Consider the following 27771-nt stretch of genomic DNA (forward strand, 5'->3'; position numbering starts at 1 on the left):
ACCAAACATTTTTATCACATTTTTCTTTACAAAATACTTAGCAGGAAGGATGACTTGACCTTGTATTTGGTCAGCAGGTTAACAGTGATGAGATGTTAACGTTACAGGGAAAACTATTTTTCCAATACTTTGAATTATAAGTACAGTATGCTAAGCACAACTAAGTGAGCATTCTTGTTTAAATTCAGAATAGGTATCTTTTTAAATAAGTTCACCATTATTAAACATTGTATAAATTTCATAGCATATTTTTTTAAATTGTCATATAAGTGGGAGGTTTGGCTAGCCATAAAAACAGCTTCAATCCATCATTTTTTTTAAATATCATGTGCCTTAAGTCTGGAATGTGGCAGTTATTATCAAATAGTTCATTTATATGTATCTTACCATTTGTTTTTGTTGCACTTCAGAGTTTGTTTTGTTTGTTTGTTTTCCTGTCATAGTTTATGTGTTTCACACTGTTTTAGTTTGTAACATGGATTGTTTTCCCTCAATCTATTCATAGCTTTTGTGGTATACTACTACTGTTGCCTTTATTTAGCACAGTGTCAGCCATTTTGGTTTAGGTACTTTCTACACATTATGAGTTGTTCAATTGGACACATACAAGGTCCTTGTAATTGTGTATTTCAGTCATTAGAACCCATTGGTGATATTGGTTTGAAAAGTTGCTTTATCTACACTTGCATATATGTATATGCTTGAAACCTTTGTTTACTCACATTCAAAGCAAAAGATAAAATGAGAAATGACATTTGAACTATAGAATAAAAGCTTGTAATATATTTAAATGAGGTTTGAGTGACTTCTAAAGTGTAAGGTTTAAATTTGCAAAAAAATAGATTTAATATAAAAAATTAAGGTAAAAAAAAACATTGAAAACAAATTCACTCAAAACAAAGTGAAAGAAACGTGTCATTAACCTCTAAAAACCTTGACAGTAATTGAGAGAAAATAGATTTTAACAGGAAATAAATTTCAAGATTTATTTGTAGCTTAGCCATTGGATAGATTTCATTGTCAACAATTTCGAAAGCTTTTAAGATTGAGTAGATATTTATTAAAGTGGTAAAATTTTATTGAGAGATGTCAAGCTTTCCTGCTCCAGTTCATTAGAACTGAATTGTTATTTTATTTAAGAACTAAACGCATTTTTTGTAAATTTATTGGGGTGTAAAAGCGTTGACCGAAATAAATTTTGTATGAAGCATAAAAGTGCTTCATTCTAATAATGTGTGTACAGTCAACTCTTTTACAACCCTATAAAATTACTAAAAGAAGCATTCAATACTTATACACTGAAATTTCACTTTTTTGCTAAGATCATAAAAACATGAATTTTAAAAGTTTTTCTTTTATTAGAATAACCTGTGTACTTTATTGTGAAAGTTAGTGTCATCATAAATGTTGCATTTCATTTTGAATGAATGTTAACTTCAGAATGATACGAGATATGCTGTCAGCCAATCACAATAATGTATTATAATTAAATGTATTATTTTACAGGAAGAAGATTCCATGGTAACATTGGCCTGTTTAAATGGCTTGATATCTTTGGTTGGATCTGAAAGAACTTTGATTCCAGTGAGTAAACATGTTAAAAAAAAAAAATTCAGACAAGAATGACCAAAAGTATTGCTGGAATGAGTCGGTAGCAATTATTCAAAGGTGTTTTAAGGGTGATTAATTCTCAGGGATAACTCTTTGAACCAGTGATGTGATTTGTAGTAGTCAGATAAATCAATGTGTTTTAGGTGTTTGTGTGAAATTAAAAAAAGCCTGTAGAAACTGACATTTAAAATATATTTCTGGTAATCTTTGACACAGATGTACAGCAGGAGTTAAAAACGAGGGCAGCCATTTTAAAAGGCATGTAACTAACCAAGGTCTATACCTCTCAAAAGTAGATGTAGATGAAAAAAATACATATGTAAAGATTGCACAAACTAATACTGAATCAAAGTTGTTTTCATGTTAGTTTCAAACATAAATGTTATCATAGAAAACATCACACAACAAGTATTTTATTTTCAGGTACAAAGTAACACATCCATGCTAGGTGGGGATGTTAATGTAGATGTAATTATCAAACATGCCATGGATACTGTATTAAAGGGAGATAACTTTGGAATACAGAGTAACTGTTCTTGGATGTTAGGACATCTGTACTTGTCTGCCTGTGCTGTAGCTGAGACTAGAGCAAGTGGTAGGTTTTAACAGTCAAACATATATAGACTTTTTATAAAGAAATCAAAGCACTGAATACAGACTCGGTTCATAACATGTTTGTGTACTGGCACTTATGCTGCCTCTTGATAAGTCTTCATGTACAAATGTGAATTTTGTCCATTAATGGGGAGTTATAATGTTAAATCATGAAAAATTTGACACGAAAGATTTTACAATGTATCATTCATCCTTTTGGACAATTATTCATGCAATGAAATATATGACTAAGAAAAATATATTTATGGTTTCTAAACATCTGGAGGTATTGTTGAAAATATTTATCAGGTGGTGTTTTATTTTGTCCTTATGATGTTTGGCCTACAGTGTAGATGATAATATTTAACAGTAACAATACACATATGAAATAGGAGAGGCACAGTTTGTTCTCATTGGAGATCAATTATTTTACAACTTACTGTGTCTTCAAAATTAGAATATATAATAAATGATGAAGGAAAACAAAGTATGTGTATGACAACCAACTGACATAAATACACTTAGACACCCATTTACACTGACAAAAAAAGATTGATCTTTACTAAGATCAATCTTTGGTCCAGTGTTAAAGGGTAAGATCGATCTTCAATCAGACTTAAAAAGTCTACCTCTATAGGTGGATTTAAACAGATCAACCTTATTTTGAATCGATCGTTTTTTGGTGTAAACGATTAGATAGATTGCGATTGATCTTTTTTCAGGTGAATGTTTTATTTAGATAGGAAAATAAAGGTCTGACCAGTTCTTTTTATGTTGCAGTGTTAACGCACTGGTCTTTTTAAGATCAATTCAAATAAAGATTGATTCAATTTCGTTGCCAGTGTAAACGGGGTCTTAGATTTTCAAAAACAATTCAAGTAATTAAGGAATGTTTTTTTTTTATAAGATTGTAAGGTATAGTCTTATATAGATTGCAAAGTTTAGAAATTTAATTATCCTCAATGGAAACAAACTTGATCAAGCTGGAAAACAGACATGCTTGTAAAGTTACCTGCTTTTTGAATTGCTGTTGTTGTAACATATAAATATCAAATTTCCTGCTCACCTGGATTTCAAAATAAAAAAGTCTTATCCAATGAGTTCTTGATATACTATCCATATGATAAAGTAAAATCTACTGTCATATAAATGCATTAATGTGACAGCTTAACAATTTTATTTTACAGGTTTATCTTTATGAATTGAATAAAAAATGTTTGATAACTTACAAAAAAATCTTATTTTATTTATTGACCTTTTAGGGATAAAAATATGAATACAAATTGATTTTCTAAACATTTATTTTCAATAAAAAATATCAAATAATGACACAAGATATTTTACAATGTTAGAAAAAAATTGAAATGTCAATTTTATAGAAAATAATTAATAAAAATAAATAAACGTAATTGCAAAGTGTGAATGATAGAATTTTCCTTTTAAAATAATTACAAGATGACGGAAACTTTAAATCAATGTGATTCAAAAATACTTTAATGAAATGAATTAATTATCTGACTAAAATGTCAAGGTTACAGTATCTATTTTAGTAGCAAAAAGATCTGAACTATACAAAATTTATTTCTTTAAGCTGCCAAATAAAAAAAGCTTCAGTTTTTTGGAATATTTTTTTTGAATCGTCTTCAGGGAATTGCCTGATCCCAAAATATTTTATTTATATCATCATACTTTACTTTTTGAGGGGATGGAACTTAGTCAAGAGTTTCCAGTGTTTAAAGATATATTTTATTTGATAGAATAGAAAAAGAAGGATATGGAGTAATCATCCATGACAAATAATCAGTATTTTCATAACAATAAAACACGAAAAGCAAAGGCACAGCGCTTTTATTGCTGTTCCTCATCTTAGTCACAGTGAGAACTTCAACATGGAGAAAACAAACACTCACCCTACTGCAAGTTTAAGACAGCCCCTAGTACCAGTTTGAGTAATATTCTTTGAAAATTGATGATCATGAAACTAATGTGAATTGGAGAACAAACCAATTGAGTAATATTATACATATATTTTCAAGACTTATTGAATTTATATAGATACAGGAAGATGTGGTGTGAGCGCCAATGAGACAACTCTCCATCCAAATAACAATTTTAAAAAAAGTAAACCATTATAGGTCAATGTAAGGCCTTCAACACGGAGCCTTGGCTCACACGGAACAACAAGCTATAAAGGGCCCCAAAATTACTAGTGTAAAACCATTCAAACGGGATTTATGTCCTCTAGGGCAAAACTATTAACCATAGTTCCCAAGTGTTACAAACTTGCCAGCATAACTACTTTGTAAGCATTGACAATTTTTATGCCCCACCTTCGATTGTAGAGGGGCATTATGTTTTCAGGTCTGTGCCTCCGTTCATTAGTTCGTCCGTCTTAGAGTCCGTTCGTCCCGCTTTAGGTTAAAGTTTTTGGTCGAGGTAGTTTTTTATGAAGTTGAAGTTCCCCATGATATGATCTTTCTAATTTTAATGCCAAATTATAGTTTAGACCCCAATTTCATGGTCCACTGAACATAGAAAATGATAGTGCGAAGTTTTTGGTCAAGGTAGTTATTGATGAAGCTAAAGTTACATCAACTTGAAACTTAGTACACATGTTCCCTATGACATGATTTTTCTAATTTTAATTCCAAATTAAAGTTCTGACCCTAATTTTCACGGTCCACTGAACACAGAAAATGATAGTGCGAGTGGGGCATCCGTGTACTATGGACACATTCTTGTTTTAAATTAAACATCATATCTAAGTCTGGAATTTTTTCTTTAACTTCCATCTGGTTAAAATTAAATCTCTGCACTGTCCCATTTTATCATTGGCAGCTCCCACGCAGCAACCAAGAATTAAACAAATTGAGCAAGTGCATAGATTAAACTTAAATTAGATTGTTTTCATCCTCAAGACCTTTAGATTGTAGATTAATTTCCTTTCACCTATTTTTTCTGTAAACATGTATGATATAATTCTGTGTACTTTATATATTTTCAATTACAGTTCCACCCAACTATTCGTATTTGCCGGAACACAGCTTTGTAAGGGCTCTCACAGACTGTCTTCTGGAAGCTGCTAAAGTTGGTACGTAATTACTATGATATAGATTATATCTGCTAAAGTTGGTACGTAATTAAACCATGCTTTATTTAAAATTTTCGAATTGTATTGCATTAATAAGTGGTTGTGGGGACGATATCTCATCTGACTCTTTCATAAGGAACAACAGCTAATCAGTTCAACAATTATTTGTGACTAACCAAACCTAAGATGACCTTGGATACAACTAAGCCGGTCCCACTGTCTTCTCAATAGCCTTATATGGTATGAACAATTTACTGAGTCTGTGCCTTACACTTAACAGTACTGCCTACACCTTTCACTTAAAAACTACCAGATTTGTCACTGCAAATTATGAAATCATTTGGGAACCTTGAGACAGTAAACTGTAATGTAGAAATTTAACATGCACTACTTTTTAATTCAAAGGTCAAAACATAGGGTTGTGTGGCACTTTTTCAACATTTAAATGTCTAAACTTCTAACAATTTAAACTTGTACTAAAATCCTGCACTATACTACCCCTTCCTTCATTTTGGGTCTTCCTCAGAATTCAACTCCATCGCCTACCATGTGCATAATTCCTAATAGCACGAAAACCCATGAGACAAGGCCTAGGATATATATCATATAAAGATTATCCTATATCTGTCTGAAACATTGAACCAGATTTTTTTTTTATAACATTTGTCTTTTCACTTCCTTTTACTGAGTCATATACTTAAACAACAGATATTTAGCTAACCTCAAACTGTGTCTCAAACTTAAATAGATAAGAAGACTTTATTAGATTCAAGTTCATAGAAGTTATTCCATAAGAGCTTCTTAAGACTTTTGAAGCCACCAAAGGTTTCAGGGACTGTTTTATTTAAAGATTATTATTTAGTTAGATAAAACATTTGTCATATTGAGCTTTATAGATTCTTTAGTAAAATGTAATGTGTTAATTCTTAATTTGATAAAAAAAAGTATTTCAACCAAATTCCTACAAGTTTTATGCTGTCCAATTTTCAATTCAGAAAGAATTTTCTTACGATATTAAAATTTTAGTTTAGTATTAAACACAAAGTGTTTACATATGCACAGCACAGTGCTTAAATGAACCTTTAACTTACATTCCACTAAGTCTTTTCACTGAACTAGTGTACATTTGGGCGTATGACATTTGCGCCGATTTTGAAAATTTTCATTCTTTCATTTGCGCCGATTTCATTTTTTCATTTGCGCCGATTTTTTAATTTGCTCCTAATTAGATTTACAGGTAAATTAATACTTGTACGTGCACTATACCATTGGTAAAATTTGGTTCTAAATGTTTTTTCATTTATGTTTAAGATAATTTTGATTCGTATTTTTCTGCAACTTCATTGTAACATGATAGACATATGGCACACTGAAACGAGCCGAGGAGACAATTCTTTAATCATCAAGGGCCATACATATCGGATGGTCAGTGTCCTGAAATATAACAACATATCTTACTAATGTACTTTAAAACTGTGTAAAGCCAGAGTCACCACGGATTTTATTGTCAAAACACAGATCGAGCATAGATATGCGGCTGTGCAGAGGATAAAGAACTACAGTTACGGTCAGGGAAAATGTCTGCATGGAGATGTATCTTGTAGGCCTTCTTTTACCTCCCCACTGTGAGCAGGGGACAACAGTTATATACATGTTATGATTGACAATTCATAAATTTGTACAAGTGGCATATGGAAGAGGTCTATAATGTTAAATGAAAAATAACATGACTTGGATGGAGAGTTCTCTCATTGGCACTCATATCACATTTGCTTATATCTATTCACCTGTAATTTACCTGTAAAAAAATCGGCGCAAATGAAAGAAAATATCGGCGCAAATGAAAGAAAAAATCGGCGCAAATGAAGTGCAGATCGGCGCAAATGCAAAACGCCGGTACATTTTTACTTAAGGGCTAGCAGAGGCCCACCTCAGGATGGGGGATTTTCTTGCTGCATTAACAATCCATTGTTTGAAGGCCTTTGGCTTTTCTCTGCTCTTTGATCGGGTTGTGGCTCTTGGACTTATTCTCCATTTCAATTCTCAATTTTACTTACAATAGAAATGTTTGTTTTCTTGAACCTGATAATTATAATTCAAATCAGTTTGGGATAAAATTAGAATAGAATTCCTCACTTGCAAGAAAATGGGCTAAAACTTAATAGATTTTTGTTTGTATGGATATTTTTCGCATACATGATATTTGTTTGTATGGACATTTTTCACATTCAAACACCCTTGGTAATTATAAAACAATTTAAATGTAGTCCATGGTTTGATGGCATGATAAACTATCCACATTGCTAGGAATCATACATATAAGGATAGAAATATAAATACTTAACGCTTCTTTTGAGGAACTGGAAACCTTGCTTAAATTTTGAGGAACTTGAAACCTTGTATTTAAAACTGCTGTTTTTATACAACAAAAACCATAAAAAAACAAAAGCAAAGGAAAATGTTGAGTAACTGACAGACAAAAATAGTAAATTTGTTTGCAAATTAATTTTCTATAAGTCAGAAAGTTTGGAGTTATATTTCAAAATTAAACTTTAAGAGTGCTCTTGAATAACCTTTTGAAATTACATAACAACTGAATTGTCATCTGTATTATGTAAAAGGTTGTAATTTTATATGTTACAAGAGGTTTATTGTGGAAGGAAACCTAATAATAGTTGTCAACTGTTATGAAACAGGACAGTTTATTCGCTTTATATATTTCTTAGTACAGAAAAAATATTTGTACTTGTTCACTGACACTTCAGATTCTTGTGTCAACAATTGAAAGTTTAAAACAAAAGACTCAGTAAAATTCTTCAAGGTTTTAAAATAATCCTTTCACTTCAGTGCAGAAATTTCTATTGCACAAAACTATATGATATCATTAACCTGTGGAAATAGACATATTTTACCTTCAATCTTCATTTAGAGTTAAGATAGTTTTGAAAATTTAAATAAGTTTACATGTGTACATAAAACAGATTGAAATAGTTTTTTTGAAAATTTAAGAAACGTTATTGAATAGATTAATGAACTTTTTAATGTTCAAAACCAAACGTATGAGAATGGTCACATTGTCTCTTTGACAAATTCCCCATTTCCATTCTCAATTTTACATTGTACCTTCTGCTTCAAAGAAGCTAGCTCATATTGGCATCTTATTTTTATTTTGAAAGTACATAACAACTGATTTTTTATCTGGATTATGTAAGCAATCATAATTCTATTTGTTTCAAGGGGTTTATTGTATTGTTGAAGAAACCGTATACATTTGTTATAGTTGTCAAACAACATTTTACCTTCTTTATAAAGTTCTGAATTGAAAAAGAAAATATTTGTACGCTTACTTATGATTACAGTATTTTATTTAAAGCCTATGACATCAATTGGTAATTTGATGGTCTCGAATGAAGTTTACTGGTTTCACGTCGGCAGAGCCAGTTAACCAGTAGTTGCAACCATCAAATCACCAACTGATGCCGTTTGAGCTTGAAATTCATTTGAGTTATCTCAAATCTATTAACAAAATAAAACAATAACAATAATAAAAATATTGAATCTGACCCCAAAAAATGTCAAATCATACATTGTAAATTTTTCGTTAGTCATTTTGCACTTGCTTGTACTTTTTCATAGCATCAATTGAAAATAAGTGTGTATCTTAAAAATAATGTTCAATTATAGCAAATGAAAAAAAGCAAGAAAAAACATCAAAACAACAAAAAAGGTGGAATTGAATTTGTCCATATCACCTAAAATCATTGCCATTAATATGTTTTGACATTGTGTTTAGAATTTATCCAATGTTCTTCCAATTAATTACTCAAACCATTTCACGTTTAATGCCTAATTTTAAAGTCTTATTTTACAGTTCAGTCACCCTACTTTTTTATTCTCTTATAATAAAAGTTATTTTGTTAAATAAAAAAATAATTTACTGCTGAAATCTCAACAGAAAACATTGGTCAATTGTAAATTGTTTACAAGTCAATATTGGATTTTTTTATAGATATTTTACCATTGAAAAAAGGCAGTGACATTATTATAGCAACATGTGGTTATCTTTTGTTCTTCAGTAGATTAGTACTGTATATCAATAAAACAATTTCTTCAAACAACAGTCCCGGTTAACAAAATAAGCAATTTTTATGTGATTCTGACTTTTTATATAAAATACAATTCTGTTAATAACAAAAAGTCAAGATTTCCTTATTCTTAAAAATGAAGATTTGCTTTATAAATTGAAAACGAGGTCATTGAATCCTTTTTTATGGCTACTAGTAATTTTAAATCTTTTACTAAGCCTGAAGGGAAAACAAGGTTTAAAGAATTATTGATAGACATATATATGACTAAAGGATTTGTTTAGAACATCCTATTCTCCAAGTGCTTGCCATTGATAAAATTCCCTTATAAGATAGGATGAACTTAATGTATCTATAAAAAGTTAAGCTGAAGGTTAAAATGTCTGAATATAAAGTCATCCTAATGTTTATAGATGAAAAATCACAGAAAAAACTGCGTCTCACTATTATCACTGCTAAACAAACACATTTGTATGTTATCAAATTTAATTAACTTATTAAAATCTTTGTGATTAGAAGGTTGTTGGCCTCAGCCTCTTAGGTGTAATGGTCAGCATGATCTAGGGTTTCATATTTAATGGTAATATTTGTTCATGATAAGATATTTGCCTTCTGGAACCGTCTTCTTTTTTGATAGGGGTCTTAAACTGTAACTTTTGAAGATTTGCAGACTTATTGTAATTTTAAGTATTGAATACAATAAACAATAAATCAACTTAATTAGAGGTTTAACTTCAGATTGATATTTTTCATTATTCATTTTCAAACTCAGGAACATTTGCAGTTCTCAAAAATTCCATAATTGCGATTAAATATAAATAGAATAAAAAAAAATTTCTTAATCAACTTAATTTGAAATATTGAGTTTTGTAAATAATTGTTACTTGTAGCTTGCATGTATTGTTCCAGCTTTATAATTAACATCCATCTAGTTGTAAGATTTGGAAGGAAGTGTTTAAGACAATTGCTTTTCTATAGTTGACATTATTTTAGTTACTCAGACTGATTTCCGAGAGTTGATTAACTTAGTCTAGTAAACTTTCTCACAGACAAATCTCTTTATGAAGTTTATCATATTATCTTTAAATGGAACAAAAAATGACCACCATACATAATAAACCAGAAGGAATATCTTAATTTTTTCTTTTTTTCAAATTATTTAAATGATCAAGTGTTATATATCAACATTTGTACTCTATTTTGGAAAAACTGTTTTAATAAACAAATCTTCTACAGATTGAAGATTTTTGACTGGAAAATGTACCCCAAAATGATTTTAGTCACCTATAAGTTAAAATTTAGATGGGAAATGGGGAATGTGTCAAATAGACAACAACCCGACCAAATAAAAAAACAACAGCAGAAGGTCACCAACAGGTCTTCAATGTAGCGAGAAATTCCCGCACCCAGGGGCGTCCTTCAGCTGGCCCCTAAACAAATATATACTAGATATATATAAGTATACTATATAATATATATATAAGTATATACTTATATCAGTCTAAAGATTTGCACAACGGTTATTTCAGTACCGTTGTGCAAATCTTTAGACTGATATAATTTTTTCCTTATCTGCATAGTATCGCCTATTCTAGACGATCCGGTACATAGTAAATTTGCTGGTTGGTCCTTTTTATAGACTTTTAAGTATATACTTATATATATATACTATGTAAGTTAAACCTACATTTATATCAAGAGCTTTAAAAGTCGCCTTTGAAAATCTCATTACAATGCCTCAGAACTGCTTTTAAACGTTTTACTTTAGAGTTATCAAGTACTTTTAAACTAAAGGAATACATATTTGCAGGACATTGACTTAATATCGTAAATGAATACTTATGACATTTTATAAGCATGATGAAATGAAAGGATGTCATTAAAGACCATCCTATGACATGTATTGTGATGGAAGATACATGCAGAATAATATTTGTCTGACCTTTGATTTTTAAAGGTTAATATATCTAAAGAACAGGAAACAGATATCATGCTTTTCATTTTAATTTGTAGAGTTATTTCCCCTTAGGCAAATTGTTTTATCATGAATACTTTTCTACGGAACTTTGAAGGGAGTTCATGCACTATAATTACAATGCAGAATTTTTTTCCTTTTAAGCTAAGTCTTCATTTTCAGAACATTTTGTATATTAATCGAATGTGGGATGCAGTTTTCAATACTTTACAAAGAAAATTTGGTTAAACTTGTAAGTGAGGGTCTCAATTATGATCCCAATGTGGTACATATATCTTTTACAATTTATGTGACCTAGAGTTGCTGTCTAGCTGACCTTATACCACAAATCTATTTTGATCTTGATTTGTTGTCTCATTGACCTTATACCTCAGAATTCCTATTCATAGATATAGGAAGGTGTGGTATGAGTGCCAATGATACAACTCTCTATCCAAGTCACAATTATAAAAGTAAATCATAATAGTTTATATGAAATATTACCTAGATAATAATAAACTTATGACTATTTTACAGGTCCAGAATCTATACCACCAGAACTGGTACAGATAACCTTGACCTCTATTCAGGAGGAGGTCACTAGAGTGCTGCCACCTGTGAACTGGGCTGGTATTCTTACTCCACTGATGAGGATTAATTTTGGTATATATGTCTATGGCAAAGCTTTTAACTTTTTAAATGATTAGGTTAATTTTATTTTATTTACTGGGACAATTTTTTTTATTGCTAGGCAATAGGTATATTTTTTTTTTTTTATAAAAATCTGTTTTATGTAATTCTTATTGTGCAATTGATTGTGTTTTGAGTATGGAAAAGGAAGATGTGGTATGACTGTCAATGAGAAAACTCTTCACAAGAGACCAAATGACACAGAAATTAGCAACTATAGATCACTGTAAAGCCTTCAACACTGAGCAAAGCCCATACCACATAATCAGCTTTAATTTTTATTTTTCAAACTTTAGAGGAAGAGCAAAACTAGAAAAAATATCAACATTCAATGACGAGACTGTATGCCTAATTTGGACAGATAATTACTGTTATTAAGTTGGAATAAACACTTAGACATTAAGGGTTAAAATTTAATTTACTTTAAACATTACTTTGCAGAAACAATTAGTTTTCAAGGATGATTCAGACTTTATTTAGCATGACTACATTGACACAACAACCCTTGTAGTAGGAGTGAAGATTTCTTGTGTCTCTTTTAAGTAGGCAACTTTTCTTAGATTAAAAACTAAAATGTGGCTCATCCCTTTCTTATGAAACTTTAATTTTATAGATGTAAGATTCATCACTCATCAATTTTCTTTTAACCAAACGTTCATAATTTATTTTCTGGCACAAAACGACCATGTATGTAATTTTGGTCACATTTTGTCCTCAATGCGAACAAATCAAGGCTGTTGGCAATTTGAAAACAACCTTCATTAAAACTAAATGTCTCGGGGTTAACCAACTTCTTGAAAACACATGAAGTAGGAGTGTATAGATGTCTTGTGTCATTAGTAGGCAACTTTTCGTAAGGTTGAAATGAAAATTGCAGCTCATCCCTTTCTTTTAAATGTTGATTTTACAGAAAAACATGTTGATATCTTACTTGTACCTGTTATTTCGAAACTCTCTATTCATTTAGACCATGCCCTGTAGAAGTTTTAGGCTTTTTCATAGAAATTAATTTTATGACACTCTCTAATTATCTTTAAGCAGAAATAAAAACTAATAAACTTCCCCTACTTCCCTTCTATATTATATCATGACGTAAGTCAGTCTAGGATTTTGGTGTTGCAGACATTCCTTATTTATTTTCAAAATCAAATGCCCAACTCAGAAAAAAAGTATGAGAGACAAGTAAGAACGAGGGCAGACAAAAATAATATGACCATGATGAAAATGATGAATTAGTAAATAATATTCCACTAAAAGTCACAGAAATCTAAGATGTGAAGCGACAACCACTTTGAAATACTGTTGGTTATAACTCAATGGCTAATATATTTGTGTCATGACTTAATTCTATATTGATGATTATCTTTTTCAAGTCGACAGATATTTTTTAATTTTACAGAGTGTTGCTAAAAATGAAGGTGTCTGACAATGAAGTTGCTGATGAATCTTGCACGAGTTACTTATACCTGAGTAATCTTGAATTTAGATATTTACCTGAGTAATCTTGAATTCAGTACCTACATTCATATTAAATTTTTAATTGCATTAACCAGTAGTTACAAAACAAATGGCTCTAATAAAAGCTTAGAATTCATAATGTTTTAAATAATGTTTTTTTTATTCACCTAGGTGATGAAATACAGAAACTATGCCTACAGTTAGCTGTTAATCAGAGTATTGCCTCGCCAACAGCTGTCATGTTCTTATCCTCCTGGATGACAGCTCCATTATTTAACACATTAAGTGTAAGATGTTGTTTTTATTTAATTGTTTAATTCAGGAAGTCAACTTGTTGTCCTTGTATAATGAACTTTATTGTGCATTCTCAATTATAATGAAAATTTCATTTTAACCAATCAGAATGTCAGAAACAGTGGCATTCCCATTGATTGGTGTACTTGATCTTCAGAAAAGAGTAAGAAACATATTGGTACAAGTCACATGACACAGACTATGCAAACATCTGATACATGTTTTGTATTTGTAATTTCAATTTTTGAAATGAAATTACAAATAAGTTCAATTTTAAACTTTTTGTTATAATTAATACATATATGATGTTACAGATTATATATCTGATCTGATTGATCATCAGGGGCGTAGCTAGAAGGAAACGATGTGCAAGCAACTACCGCCGAGTGGAGCGATGCGAAAAAATTTTGGGACCCTTTTATGCAGAAAAATGTTTTATTTTTCGGTTTTCGGTCATAGGACGGTTATAAAAGAGGCACTATATGTAGTCAGGACCTATAAAAAAAAATATGATTGTAAAACTATTAATAAATCTTCTCAATAGAGTAATACTTAAACAAAACATATTTTTGATACAGAATTTACTCAAAATCGTCAAAAATATTCTCTTCGGGTCTAGGCAGAAACAAACTGCTTTTGTCAATATTCACACTGAATGAATATGCAGTAACTGCATGTCGTTGTTCATTGTTCACGAATCGTACATTTGTTATCAACATACGTAGTACACTGATATATCTCTATGGTAGCACTCGCAAGATGTTATAAACCAGCGTATATGTTCGGCATATTGCGATCTCCCAATTAAATTCGTCAAAATTACATGCCAGATCAGTTTCGTATGTCTCAGACAATGTTGAGATTTGTTCGTCTGCTATATTTCCTACAACACAATGAAGCAGATTCAGCACAAAGAAGCGATTTTCTGATAATACAAGACGCAACTTCACTCTCCAATTCCCTTATCATATGGTCTATGAACGCAAAACATAATGAGACTTTCCAATACTGTTTTGGCGTGTTTGCAGGGTGATTGGCTCCGGTAGTCTGTCGACCACATCGCCTCGGCATATTTTCAATTATATCGAGGGGACCTGATAATTCTAATGCCGATTAGTACATCTCATTCCAAACTGCTGAACCCGTACACTGTAAAATGTGCTCCAAAACTACATGTCTTAGACTGAATATTACAAATTCTAATCTTGAAAAAGATACAAGTTACTGTCCGATTTTGCCATCAATTCCAATAAAACTTTTATTTTGAAACCAAATGCCGTTATTCAATGATATTTCAACAATTAAAAAAGTGACAACATGTTTCCTTTAACATTCAATTTATAAGTTTTTATTTTGCCATTATTTTTTTTTGCATGCCGAATCGATGTGCACGCAACTGCGTGTTGGCGTATAGGGAGCTACGCGCCTGATCATTGAGAAATAGATAAAAGGGTTATGATATTCCTATTTAGATACATGTTTTGGTAGGGATTTTCACAAGAACCAGTATACAAATGTGACAATGGGTGTATGCTAATATGTATGTTGAATGAGACCTCTTTGTTGGCATATGAAGACAGTGCATTGTTCTTATGTAATGGCAGTTGTGAGACAACTAATAGTCAATTATATGATCCTGATTGGTTGTTGGTTTATAATGATTTCAAATTCTATTGTTTGTGAAAAAAACCTAAAGACAGACATACTCACCATCCTGTGTCTTTTATGTATACATTTCCAGATTAACCTTCTTTAGAAATGCTTTGAAATGAAAGAAATACTTAAAAACATTCATCTTATTTCCTGGCCTGCAACCAATGTTCAGCTGAATGAAGGATATAGAGATAATGTCAAATAGTTTGGTCAGATATTTTCCCAGACTTCATATGTGACCTGCCATGACATTTCCAGACTTATGTAGGGGGTAGTCATTAAAATAAAAATGCTGTTAACTATAATACACATGATAAATATTGAGATTTAATTGAATATGCATTTATAAGTTACAGTAACTAGACATTATCTGCCATCTATTATCATCATAATGTTTAAGCATTATTATTTCCTCTCTACAATCTAGAGTATTAGTTTAATTCAAACATGCAGAAAAATTTGACAGGATGATTCCATTTTTTTTTAGATTCACAGTCTGATTCACACACATTAAGTTGTATTTTCTAAAAGAAAATCAAAAAAAAGATTGACATTATATATTTTTTTTTTAGATTAACTGTAAACAAACATTATACAAGGCCTTGCCAGTTTTGATCAAATCAGTGGCTCCATCTGTTATTAAGACATTTTTAGAAAGAGGAGGAGTTGACATTTTGTCGTCTGCTGATCTGCAGGACAAACAGGAAGTGCTAAAGGGGTTACACAAATCATTACAAGTTCCAGACCCTCCAGATTCTATAACCAGTGTTCTATATCAGTGTCTTGAGAGTCTGTACAAACTTGATATAAAAGAGGTATGTAAAGTACTGTATAATTTTGCAATCTATGAAAAGCTTATTCATTTGCTATCAAGGAAGGGGATACAATGGTTTATGTTAGTCTGCGAGTCGGTCAGTCAGTCATTCATTTGGTTACTGTCTGTCTGTCCGTCAGTCCATCCCAGTCCGTCTGTCTCAGACTCATACTACAAATCAGAGTGTCCTTAACATTCATCCTATACTGTGTGATGTTTTTCAGATTCAACATCACCTAATCATATAAAACTTTGGTCTAAATATCTTTGTGGTATATTTTACCATTTTGTTTGAAGTAAAAAAAGAATTGTGAATTCTCATAGAGTTTGAGGTAAAACCTGCAGAATCTCACCTACTACCAATTTAAGATGCCAGGATGTTCAAAATAGATTATATATGATATCATAATTTCTTTTTTTCAATTTCAGCCATCTTTGATGTGTATATTTGGTGAATGTTTTACTGAGGTGCCAGATCAAATATTTGACAAGATAACAAGTGATGATTTCACTACAGAAGATTCTTGTTACAAGGGAATGTTCATCAGGTGTTATCTTGTGTCCAAAGGGAAACAACCCATGGCAACATTGAACTCTTGTATAGATAAAGCAATCAACAGTTCTAGTTTGTAAGTAATGGGGTTTAATGTGGTACCAAACACCTTGACTAAAATTAATTTAAATTGTTAAATTTTAAATTCTGACAAAATGATTTGACCCTTTTGTCAAAAATAAAAGGATTTACAAAAAACTTAGACCACATGTGCACACTTCATCGGAAGAATTTCATGGGATATATGGCAGTTTGAAAAACACTTATTTTTATCATTGAGAGGTTTAATATTTTCTTAACAATAGAAGGTGATTAAAACTTTCAGACAAGATTTACAGATGTATCTCCCTGTAGTGTTATGTACCAACTTGAATACAGTGAGAATTATTGTTTATTTCCAAGTATTTCAAATATGCATGAAAGGACTTTTTAAATGTGTGTACTGGATAAAGGGATTTTTTTTTTATCTTACAACATATGTGTCATTTCAAATTCATGAAACTTTAACATTATAAAATTGAGAATGGAAATGGGGAATGTGTCAAAGAGACAACAACCCGACAATAGAAAAAACAACAGCAGAAGGTCACCAACAGGTCTTCAATGTAGCGATAAATTCCTGCACCCGGAGGCGTCCTTCAGCTGGCCCCTAAACAAATATATACTAGTCCAGTGATAATGAACGCCATACTAATTTCCAAATTGTACACAAGAAACTAAAATTTAAAAAATACAAGACTAACAAAGGCCGTAGGCTCCTGACTTGGGACAGGCACAAAAGTGTGGCAGATTAAAACAGGTTTATGAGATCTCAACCCTCCCCCTATACCTCTAGCCAATGTATAAAAGTAAATGCATAATAAAACGCACATTTAAAATTCAATTCAAGAGAAGTCTGAGTCTAATGTCAAAAGATGTAACCAAAGAAAATAAACAAAATGACAATAATACATAAATAACAACAGACTACTAGCAGTTGACTGACATGCCAGCTCCAGACTTCAATTAAACTGATTGAAAGATTATGATTTCATCATATGAATATCAGGCACAATCCTTCCCTTTAGGGGTTTAGTATCATACCATCATAACATATATGAGAAGAACAGAACTGTAATGTTGTGACAGTGATGAATTAATGGTAGTAGCATGAAGCAATATAAAACATAAAACAGATATTTATTTTAATATTCAATTTTTATAAATTTCAGAGACCCTGGTGATGTAACAAGGTTATTACAGTGTACATTGTACCAGGTATTACATTGTCAGTCTGACTATACTGGGACAATTCAGTGTGTCCAGTGGTTTCTAGAGCTGTTAGGACATACCCGTAATATATCTAATGGTGTGATGGAAATTTCTAAAGATGTTGAGATGGCACAGGTATCTATACACATAATCTTCAAATATTCTAGTTCATGCTGGTATAAGCACTCATGTGCTTAAACTCTGCTTGCATATTTTCTCCCACACGCTACTTGGATAATATCTCAGTTCAAGATTGATAAAGAAAAACATTCAATTCATTGTTCATAGTAGTAGTGATTCTTGCTATATTTTAAAATATTATATGGTGTTTTTTTTCAAAAAGGAGAAAACCGCTGGATACTTGATGTCAATATTAAAATTTTAAATGCTTTTTAAGTACCGCTCAATATTAAATAAGCCAAAGAATTTATATATATAAGGCCTCTGTTTTTTAATTTTTGGTTTACGGATTTTCCCCATGAAAAAGTGTTTTTTTTATTATCCATGAAACAAGAAAATTCTAAATGACTTGTTGATATTCAGAACTTTTACTTCCAAGGTGCTTTCCACCTGTCCACATTTGGACAAGTCTATTTCTATTGGGTGCAATCAACAGTTTTTTTCTATGACGTCATATTTTGAGGGACCATCTATGATTGACCCTTAGTGGTGTTAATGTTAATGAAGATACTTGTATAAAACTAGATATCATTAGAATCAGAATTTTCTCTAGTTTATAATGAAATAAAAATAAATTGTACTTTTAATAGTACCAAAAAGTTTTATCCAGAGAAAATGGGGAAAACATTGTCTAATCTATGCATAAAAAACATGAAATCAGGCCATGTGCACACCCATGCAGACATGATACATGCACATTTTTCATATTCAAAACTGTATGAATTTCATAGGTTTTTACCTGGTCTTTCTAAAAATTTATGCTTCAGGCTACGTTCGCCTGCTCCGAAAAGAGCTACAGTGGGTGCAAATAAGTTTTGCACTTTTCACTGCCAAAAAAACAGGATGTTTACAGTTTGTCTCCCCTTAAAACATGTGTATTTAATCTAATTTTTAAAAATTATTTAAATCATTCAACCTGTTCTAATTGAAGCTAATTAACTTATTTTTACAATCAAATATAAAAAACATGATACTTTTTTACCAATTATGTTGATAAAAAGGGGCTTCCCTCCAAGTCTATTTTTAGTCGGGGAATAACCCCTAGTTTTTTATACGAAACTGTTTATAGCACCCTTAAGCAAAACCTTGTATGCGATATATAAAAACTTCTCAGCTTTTATGAATCTGTACACAATACAGATTAAAATTATGTCTTACTTTAAGGATTGTGACCCCGAATGGTGAAACTACAGCTAATTTTATATGTCGCATAGTTGTGGTATTTTGGCCAGTGGCAAATAGTTTAACTGGCATATTCCAAACATTTCCTGTATCCTATTGTCATCAGTTTATTTCAAAAGAAAAAACATAAAATTGGGTTTCTTTTGAATAAATAGAATAAAAACTGTAAAATAAGCATAAATAAAGTTACTTTAAACATCTTTTGTCCCTATTATTATATGAACTAAGTTGTAGCTGAGTTGAGAAAAATATTGAAATAGTGTATTTCTTATATATGATACTTGGAGCCTTTTAACTATAAAAAGTACAAAAAATATAAATTAATGAAAAAAAATCCATGTTACACTAATCAGTAGTACAGGCCAAAGAAGAAGAAATCAACCCTTTGCATGTGCAACTTTTGGTTCCATATATAGGAGAGAATTAATAAAAGTATCATGACGTCGCAATAAGCTGAAAAACTTCAAAATTTGAACAGAGTCTGGTTTTCTTATATCTGGTTGCTATGTACAAATCTGTAATATTTGCATTAAATATACCAAACTGATGCTTTAAAATTAATGTACACATGCCATACAATATTTTTCAGAATTGTTTTAGTCTATTCACTAACACATTTCTATGTGAAAACCTCACTATATTATATGTTTGTCCCTTTAAGGGTGCAATCAACAGTTTTTTTCTATGACGTCATATTTTGAGGGACCATCTATGATTGACCCTTAGTGGTGTTAATGTTAATGAAGATACTTGTATAAAACTAGATATCATTAGAATCAGAATTTTCTCTAGTTTATAATGAAATAAAAATAAATTGTACTTTTAATAGTACCAAAAAGTTTTATCCAGAGAAAATGGGGAAAACATTGTCTAATCTATGCATAAAAAACATGAAATCAGGCCATGTGCACACCCATGCAGACATGATACATGCACATTTTTCATATTCAAAACTGTATGAATTTCATAGGTTTTTACCTGGTCTTTCTAAAAATTTATGCTTCAGGCTACGTTCGCCTGCTCCGAAAAGAGCTACAGTGGGTGCAAATAAGTTTTGCACTTTTCACTGCCAAAAAAACAGGATGTTTACAGTTTGTCTCCCCTTAAAACATGTGTATTTAATCTAATTTTTAAAAATTATTTAAATCATTCAACCTGTTCTAATTGAAGCTAATTAACTTATTTTTACAATCAAATATAAAAAACATGATACTTTTTTACCAATTATGTTGATAAAAAGGGGCTTCCCTCCAAGTCTATTTTTAGTCGGGGAATAACCCCTAGTTTTTTATACGAAACTGTTTATAGCACCCTTAAGCAAAACCTTGTATGCGATATATAAAAACTTCTCAGCTTTTATGAATCTGTACACAATACAGATTAAAATTATGTCTTACTTTAAGGATTGTGACCCCGAATGGTGAAACTACAGCTAATTTTATATGTCGCATAGTTGTGGTATTTTGGCCAGTGGCAAATAGTTTAACTGGCATATTCCAAACATTTCCTGTATCCTATTGTCATCAGTTTATTTCAAAAGAAAAAACATAAAATTGGGTTTCTTTTGAATAAATAGAATAAAAACTGTAAAATAAGCATAAATAAAGTTACTTTAAACATCTTTTGTCCCTATTATTATATGAACTAAGTTGTAGCTGAGTTGAGAAAAATATTGAAATAGTGTATTTCTTATATATGATACTTGGAGCCTTTTAACTATAAAAAGTACAAAAAATATAAATTAATGAAAAAAAATCCATGTTACACTAATCAGTAGTACAGGCCAAAGAAGAAAAAATCAACCCTTTGCATGTGCAACTTTTGGTTCCATATATAGGAGAGAATTAATAAAAGTATCATGACGTCGCAATAAGCTGAAAAACTTCAAAATTTGAACAGAGTCTGGTTTTCTTATATCTGGTTGCTATGTACAAATCTGTAATATTTGCATTAAATATACCAAACTGATGCTTTAAAATTAATGTACACATGCCATACAATATTTTTCAGAATTGTTTTAGTCTATTCACTAACACATTTCTATGTGAAAACCTCACTATATTATATGTTTGTCCCTTTAAGGGTGCAATCAACAGTTTTTTTCTATGACGTCATATTTTGAGGGACCATCTATGATTGACCCTTAGTGGTGTTAATGTTAATGAAGATACTTGTATAAAACTAGATATCATTAGAATCAGAATTTTCTCTAGTTTATAATGAAATAAAAATAAATTGTACTTTTAATAGTACCAAAAAGTTTTATCCAGAGAAAATGGGGAAAACATTGTCTAATCTATGCATAAAAAACATGAAATCAGGCCATGTGCACACCCATGCAGACATGATACATGCACATTTTTCATATTCAAAACTGTATGAATTTCATAGGTTTTTACCTGGTCTTTCTAAAAATTTATGCTTCAGGCTACGTTCGCCTGCTCCGAAAAGAGCTACAGTGGGTGCAAATAAGTTTTGCACTTTTCACTCACAGGCACTTGTCTCAAAAAAAATATTCCTGTATACCTTAATATAACACAAGGTACTTAACTATTTTTTTTGAAAAATGACACCCAGTCCCGAAATCCCGTGATTTTTTTTATTTCTCGGTTGTCAAACCTACTTAAACTTAATATGCCGTAAATCTAAATTGATTTATCTACACAATGGTATATGACACGACTATCATTGTTGTCGGGATCATTAGTAGCAGGCCTGAGAAGTCGGTCAACGGGATGTTTTTTGCATTCGTCTCAATTTTTGGCAACACCCAGCCCGCAGTGATTGAATTATTATAAAAAGTTATTAAAATAAAAACTGTCAGCTTCCCTCTGACTATGAATTATTACTTTTATTGTAAATTCTTTACAAATTATGTGAAACAAACACAAATAAGTTTGTTATGAAACACACGTGTACACAACGACACTAATGTAGAGTTATAAATTGACCAAAATTTCCCACATTTATTTTTAGACAGACGATTGACCAATGAGAAACCAGTATAAACTAACATGCGGGCTAGGTGTTGCCAAAAAATGAGACGAATGCAAAAATACATCCCGTTGACCGACTTCTGAGGCCTGCTACTAATGATCCCGACAACAATGATAGTCGTGTCATATACCATTGTGTAGATAAATCAATTTAGATTTACGGCATATTAAGTTTAAGAAGGTTTGACAACCGAGAAATAAAAAAAATCACGGGATTTCGGGACTGGGTGTCATTTTTCAAAAAAAATAGTTAAGTACCTTGTGTTATATTAAGGTATACAGGAATTTTTGTTTTGAGACAAGTGCCTGTGTTTTCACTGCCAAAAAAACAGGATGTTTACAGTTTGTCTCCCCTTAAAACATGTGTATTTAATCTAATTTTTAAAAATTATTTAAATCATTCAACCTGTTCTAATTGAAGCTAATTAACTTATTTTTACAATCAAATATAAAAAACATGATACTTTTTTACCAATTATGTTGATAAAAAGGGGCTTCCCTCCAAGTCTATTTTTAGTCGGGGAATAACCCCTAGTTTTTTATACGAAACTGTTTATAGCACCCTTAAGCAAAACCTTGTATGCGATATATAAAAACTTCTCAGCTTTTATGAATCTGTACACAATACAGATTAAAATTATGTCTTACTTTAAGGATTGTGACCCCGAATGGTGAAACTACAGCTAATTTTATATGTCGCATAGTTGTGGTATTTTGGCCAGTGGCAAATAGTTTAACTGGCATATTCCAAACATTTCCTGTATCCTATTGTCATCAGTTTATTTCAAAAGAAAAAACATAAAATTGGGTTTCTTTTGAATAAATAGAATAAAAACTGTAAAATAAGCATAAATAAAGTTACTTTAAACATCTTTTGTCCCTATTATTATATGAACTAAGTTGTAGCTGAGTTGAGAAAAATATTGAAATAGTGTATTTCTTATATATGATACTTGGAGCCTTTTAACTATAAAAAGTACAAAAAATATAAATTAATGAAAAAAAATCCATGTTACACTAATCAGTAGTACAGGCCAAAGAAGAAAAAATCAACCCTTTGCATGTGCAACTTTTGGTTCCATATATAGGAGAGAATTAATAAAAGTATCATGACGTCGCAATAAGCTGAAAAACTTCAAAATTTGAACAGAGTCTGGTTTTCTTATATCTGGTTGCTATGTACAAATCTGTAATATTTGCATTAAATATACCAAACTGATGCTTTAAAATTAATGTACACATGCCATACAATATTTTTCAGAATTGTTTTAGTCTATTCACTAACACATTTCTATGTGAAAACCTCACTATATTATATGTTTGTCCCTTTAAGGGTGCAATCAACAGTTTTTTTCTATGACGTCATATTTTGAGGGACCATCTATGATTGACCCTTAGTGGTGTTAATGTTAATGAAGATACTTGTATAAAACTAGATATCATTAGAATCAGAATTTTCTCTAGTTTATAATGAAATAAAAATAAATTGTACTTTTAATAGTACCAAAAAGTTTTATCCAGAGAAAATGGGGAAAACATTGTCTAATCTATGCATAAAAAACATGAAATCAGGCCATGTGCACACCCATGCAGACATGATACATGCACATTTTTCATATTCAAAACTGTATGAATTTCATAGGTTTTTACCTGGTCTTTCTAAAAATTTATGCTTCAGGCTACGTTCGCCTGCTCCGAAAAGAGCTACAGTGGGTGCAAATAAGTTTTGCACTTTTCACTGGCAAAAAAACAGGATGTTTACAGTTTGTCTCCCCTTAAAACATGTGTATTTAATCTAATTTTTAAAAATTATTTAAATCATTCAACCTGTTCTAATTGAAGCTAATTAACTTATTTTTACAATCAAATATAAAAAATACTTTTTTACCAATTATGTTGATAAAAAGGGGCTTCCCTCCAAGTCTATTTTTAGTCGGGGAATAACCCCTAGTTTTTTATACGAAACTGTTTATAGCACCCTTAAGCAAAACCTTGTATGCGATATATAAAAACTTCTCAGCTTTTATGAATCTGTACACAATACAGATTAAAATTATGTCTTACTTTAAGGATTGTGACCCCGAATGGTGAAACTACAGCTAATTTTATATGTCGCATAGTTGTGGTATTTTGGCCAGTGGCAAATAGTTTAACTGGCATATTCCAAACATTTCCTGTATCCTATTGTCATCAGTTTATTTCAAAAGAAAAAACATAAAATTGGGTTTCTTTTGAATAAATAGAATAAAAACTGTAAAATAAGCATAAATAAAGTTACTTTAAACATCTTTTGTCCCTATTATTATATGAACTAAGTTGTAGCTGAGTTGAGAAAAATATTGAAATAGTGTATTTCTTATATATGATACTTGGAGCCTTTTAACTATAAAAAGTACAAAAAATATAAATTAATGAAAAAAAATCCATGTTACACTAATCAGTAGTACAGGCCAAAGAAGAAAAAATCAACCCTTTGCATGTGCAACTTTTGGTTCCATATATAGGAGAGAATTAATAAAAGTATCATGACGTCGCAATAAGCTGAAAAACTTCAAAATTTGAACAGAGTCTGGTTTTCTTATATCTGGTTGCTATGTACAAATCTGTAATATTTGCATTAAATATACCAAACTGATGCTTTAAAATTAATGTACACATGCCATACAATATTTTTCAGAATTGTTTTAGTCTATTCACTAACACATTTCTATGTGAAAACCTCACTATATTATATGTTTGTCCCTTTAAGCAAAACCTTGTATGCGATATATAAAAACTTCTCAGCTTTTATGAATCTGTACACAATACAGATTAAAATTATGTCTTACTTTAAGGATTGTGACCCCGAATGGTGAAACTACAGCTAATTTTATATGTCGCATAGTTGTGGTATTTTGGCCAGTGGCAAATAGTTTAACTGGCATATTCCAAACATTTCCTGTATCCTATTGTCATCAGTTTATTTCAAAAGAAAAAACATAAAATTGGGTTTCTTTTGAATAAATAGAATAAAAACTGTAAAATAAGCATAAATAAAGTTACTTTAAACATCTTTTGTCCCTATTATTATATGAACTAAGTTGTAGCTGAGTTGAGAAAAATATTGAAATAGTGTATTTCTTATATATGATACTTGGAGCCTTTTAACTATAAAAAGTACAAAAAATATAAATTAATGAAAAAAAATCCATGTTACACTAATCAGTAGTACAGGCCAAAGAAGAAAAAATCAACCCTTTGCATGTGCAACTTTTGGTTCCATATATAGGAGAGAATTAATAAAAGTATCATGACGTCGCAATAAGCTGAAAAACTTCAAAATTTGAACAGAGTCTGGTTTTCTTATATCTGGTTGCTATGTACAAATCTGTAATATTTGCATTAAATATACCAAACTGATGCTTTAAAATTAATGTACACATGCCATACAATATTTTTCAGAATTGTTTTAGTCTATTCACTAACACATTTCTATGTGAAAACCTCACTATATTATATGTTTGTCCCTTTAAGGGTGCAATCAACAGTTTTTTTCTATGACGTCATATTTTGAGGGACCATCTATGATTGACCCTTAGTGGTGTTAATGTTAATGAAGATACTTGTATAAAACTAGATATCATTAGAATCAGAATTTTCTCTAGTTTATAATGAAATAAAAATAAATTGTACTTTTAATAGTACCAAAAAGTTTTATCCAGAGAAAATGGGGAAAACATTGTCTAATCTATGCATAAAAAACATGAAATCAGGCCATGTGCACACCCATGCAGACATGATACATGCACATTTTTCATATTCAAAACTGTATGAATTTCATAGGTTTTTACCTGGTCTTTCTAAAAATTTATGCTTCAGGCTACGTTCGCCTGCTCCGAAAAGAGCTACAGTGGGTGCAAATAAGTTTTGCACTTTTCACTCACAGGCACTTGTCTCAAAAAAAATATTCCTGTATACCTTAATATAACACAAGGTACTTAACTATTTTTTTTGAAAAATGACACCCAGTCCCGAAATCCCGTGATTTTTTTTATTTCTCGGTTGTCAAACCTACTTAAACTTAATATGCCGTAAATCTAAATTGATTTATCTACACAATGGTATATGACACGACTATCATTGTTGTCGGGATCATTAGTAGCAGGCCTGAGAAGTCGGTCAACGGGATGTTTTTTGCATTCGTCTCAATTTTTGGCAACACCCAGCCCGCAGTGATTGAATTATTATAAAAAGTTATTAAAATAAAAACTGTCAGCTTCCCTCTGACTATGAATTATTACTTTTATTGTAAATTCTTTACAAATTATGTGAAACAAACACAAATAAGTTTGTTATGAAACACACGTGTACACAACGACACTAATGTAGAGTTATAAATTGACCAAAATTTCCCACATTTATTTTTAGACAGACGATTGACCAATGAGAAACCAGTATAAACTAACATGCGGGCTAGGTGTTGCCAAAAAATGAGACGAATGCAAAAATACATCCCGTTGACCGACTTCTGAGGCCTGCTACTAATGATCCCGACAACAATGATAGTCGTGTCATATACCATTGTGTAGATAAATCAATTTAGATTTACGGCATATTAAGTTTAAGAAGGTTTGACAACCGAGAAATAAAAAAAATCACGGGATTTCGGGACTGGGTGTCATTTTTCAAAAAAAATAGTTAAGTACCTTGTGTTATATTAAGGTATACAGGAATTTTTGTTTTGAGACAAGTGCCTGTGTTTTCACTGCCAAAAAAACAGGATGTTTACAGTTTGTCTCCCCTTAAAACATGTGTATTTAATCTAATTTTTAAAAATTATTTAAATCATTCAACCTGTTCTAATTGAAGCTAATTAACTTATTTTTACAATCAAATATAAAAAACATGATACTTTTTTACCAATTATGTTGATAAAAAGGGGCTTCCCTCCAAGTCTATTTTTAGTCGGGGAATAACCCCTAGTTTTTTATACGAAACTGTTTATAGCACCCTTAAGCAAAACCTTGTATGCGATATATAAAAACTTCTCAGCTTTTATGAATCTGTACACAATACAGATTAAAATTATGTCTTACTTTAAGGATTGTGACCCCGAATGGTGAAACTACAGCTAATTTTATATGTCGCATAGTTGTGGTATTTTGGCCAGTGGCAAATAGTTTAACTGGCATATTCCAAACATTTCCTGTATCCTATTGTCATCAGTTTATTTCAAAAGAAAAAACATAAAATTGGGTTTCTTTTGAATAAATAGAATAAAAACTGTAAAATAAGCATAAATAAAGTTACTTTAAACATCTTTTGTCCCTATTATTATATGAACTAAGTTGTAGCTGAGTTGAGAAAAATATTGAAATAGTGTATT

At 30.9% G+C, this 27771-nt stretch overlaps 1 protein-coding gene across 2 annotated transcripts in view; it reads left to right on the forward strand.

The window, feature by feature from the left end:
• LOC134714572 (focadhesin-like) overlaps window positions 1-27771 on the forward strand; it is a 292611-nt gene that overhangs the window by 242712 nt on the left and 22128 nt on the right. For both annotated transcript variants that reach the window (XM_063575928.1, XM_063575927.1), the window contains 8 exons: window positions 1507-1584; window positions 2035-2206; window positions 5216-5296; window positions 11873-11998; window positions 13655-13770; window positions 16003-16245; window positions 16674-16873; window positions 18009-18183. In XM_063575928.1, coding sequence (XP_063431998.1) covers window positions 1507-1584; window positions 2035-2206; window positions 5216-5296; window positions 11873-11998; window positions 13655-13770; window positions 16003-16245; window positions 16674-16873; window positions 18009-18183 — 1191 coding nt within the window. The remainder of the gene's footprint in view (window positions 1-1506; window positions 1585-2034; window positions 2207-5215; window positions 5297-11872; window positions 11999-13654; window positions 13771-16002; window positions 16246-16673; window positions 16874-18008; window positions 18184-27771) is intronic.

This window comes from Mytilus trossulus, chromosome 4 (genome assembly GCF_036588685.1).
Source record: "Mytilus trossulus isolate FHL-02 chromosome 4, PNRI_Mtr1.1.1.hap1, whole genome shotgun sequence".
Lineage (NCBI taxonomy): Eukaryota > Metazoa > Mollusca > Bivalvia > Mytilida > Mytilidae > Mytilus > Mytilus trossulus.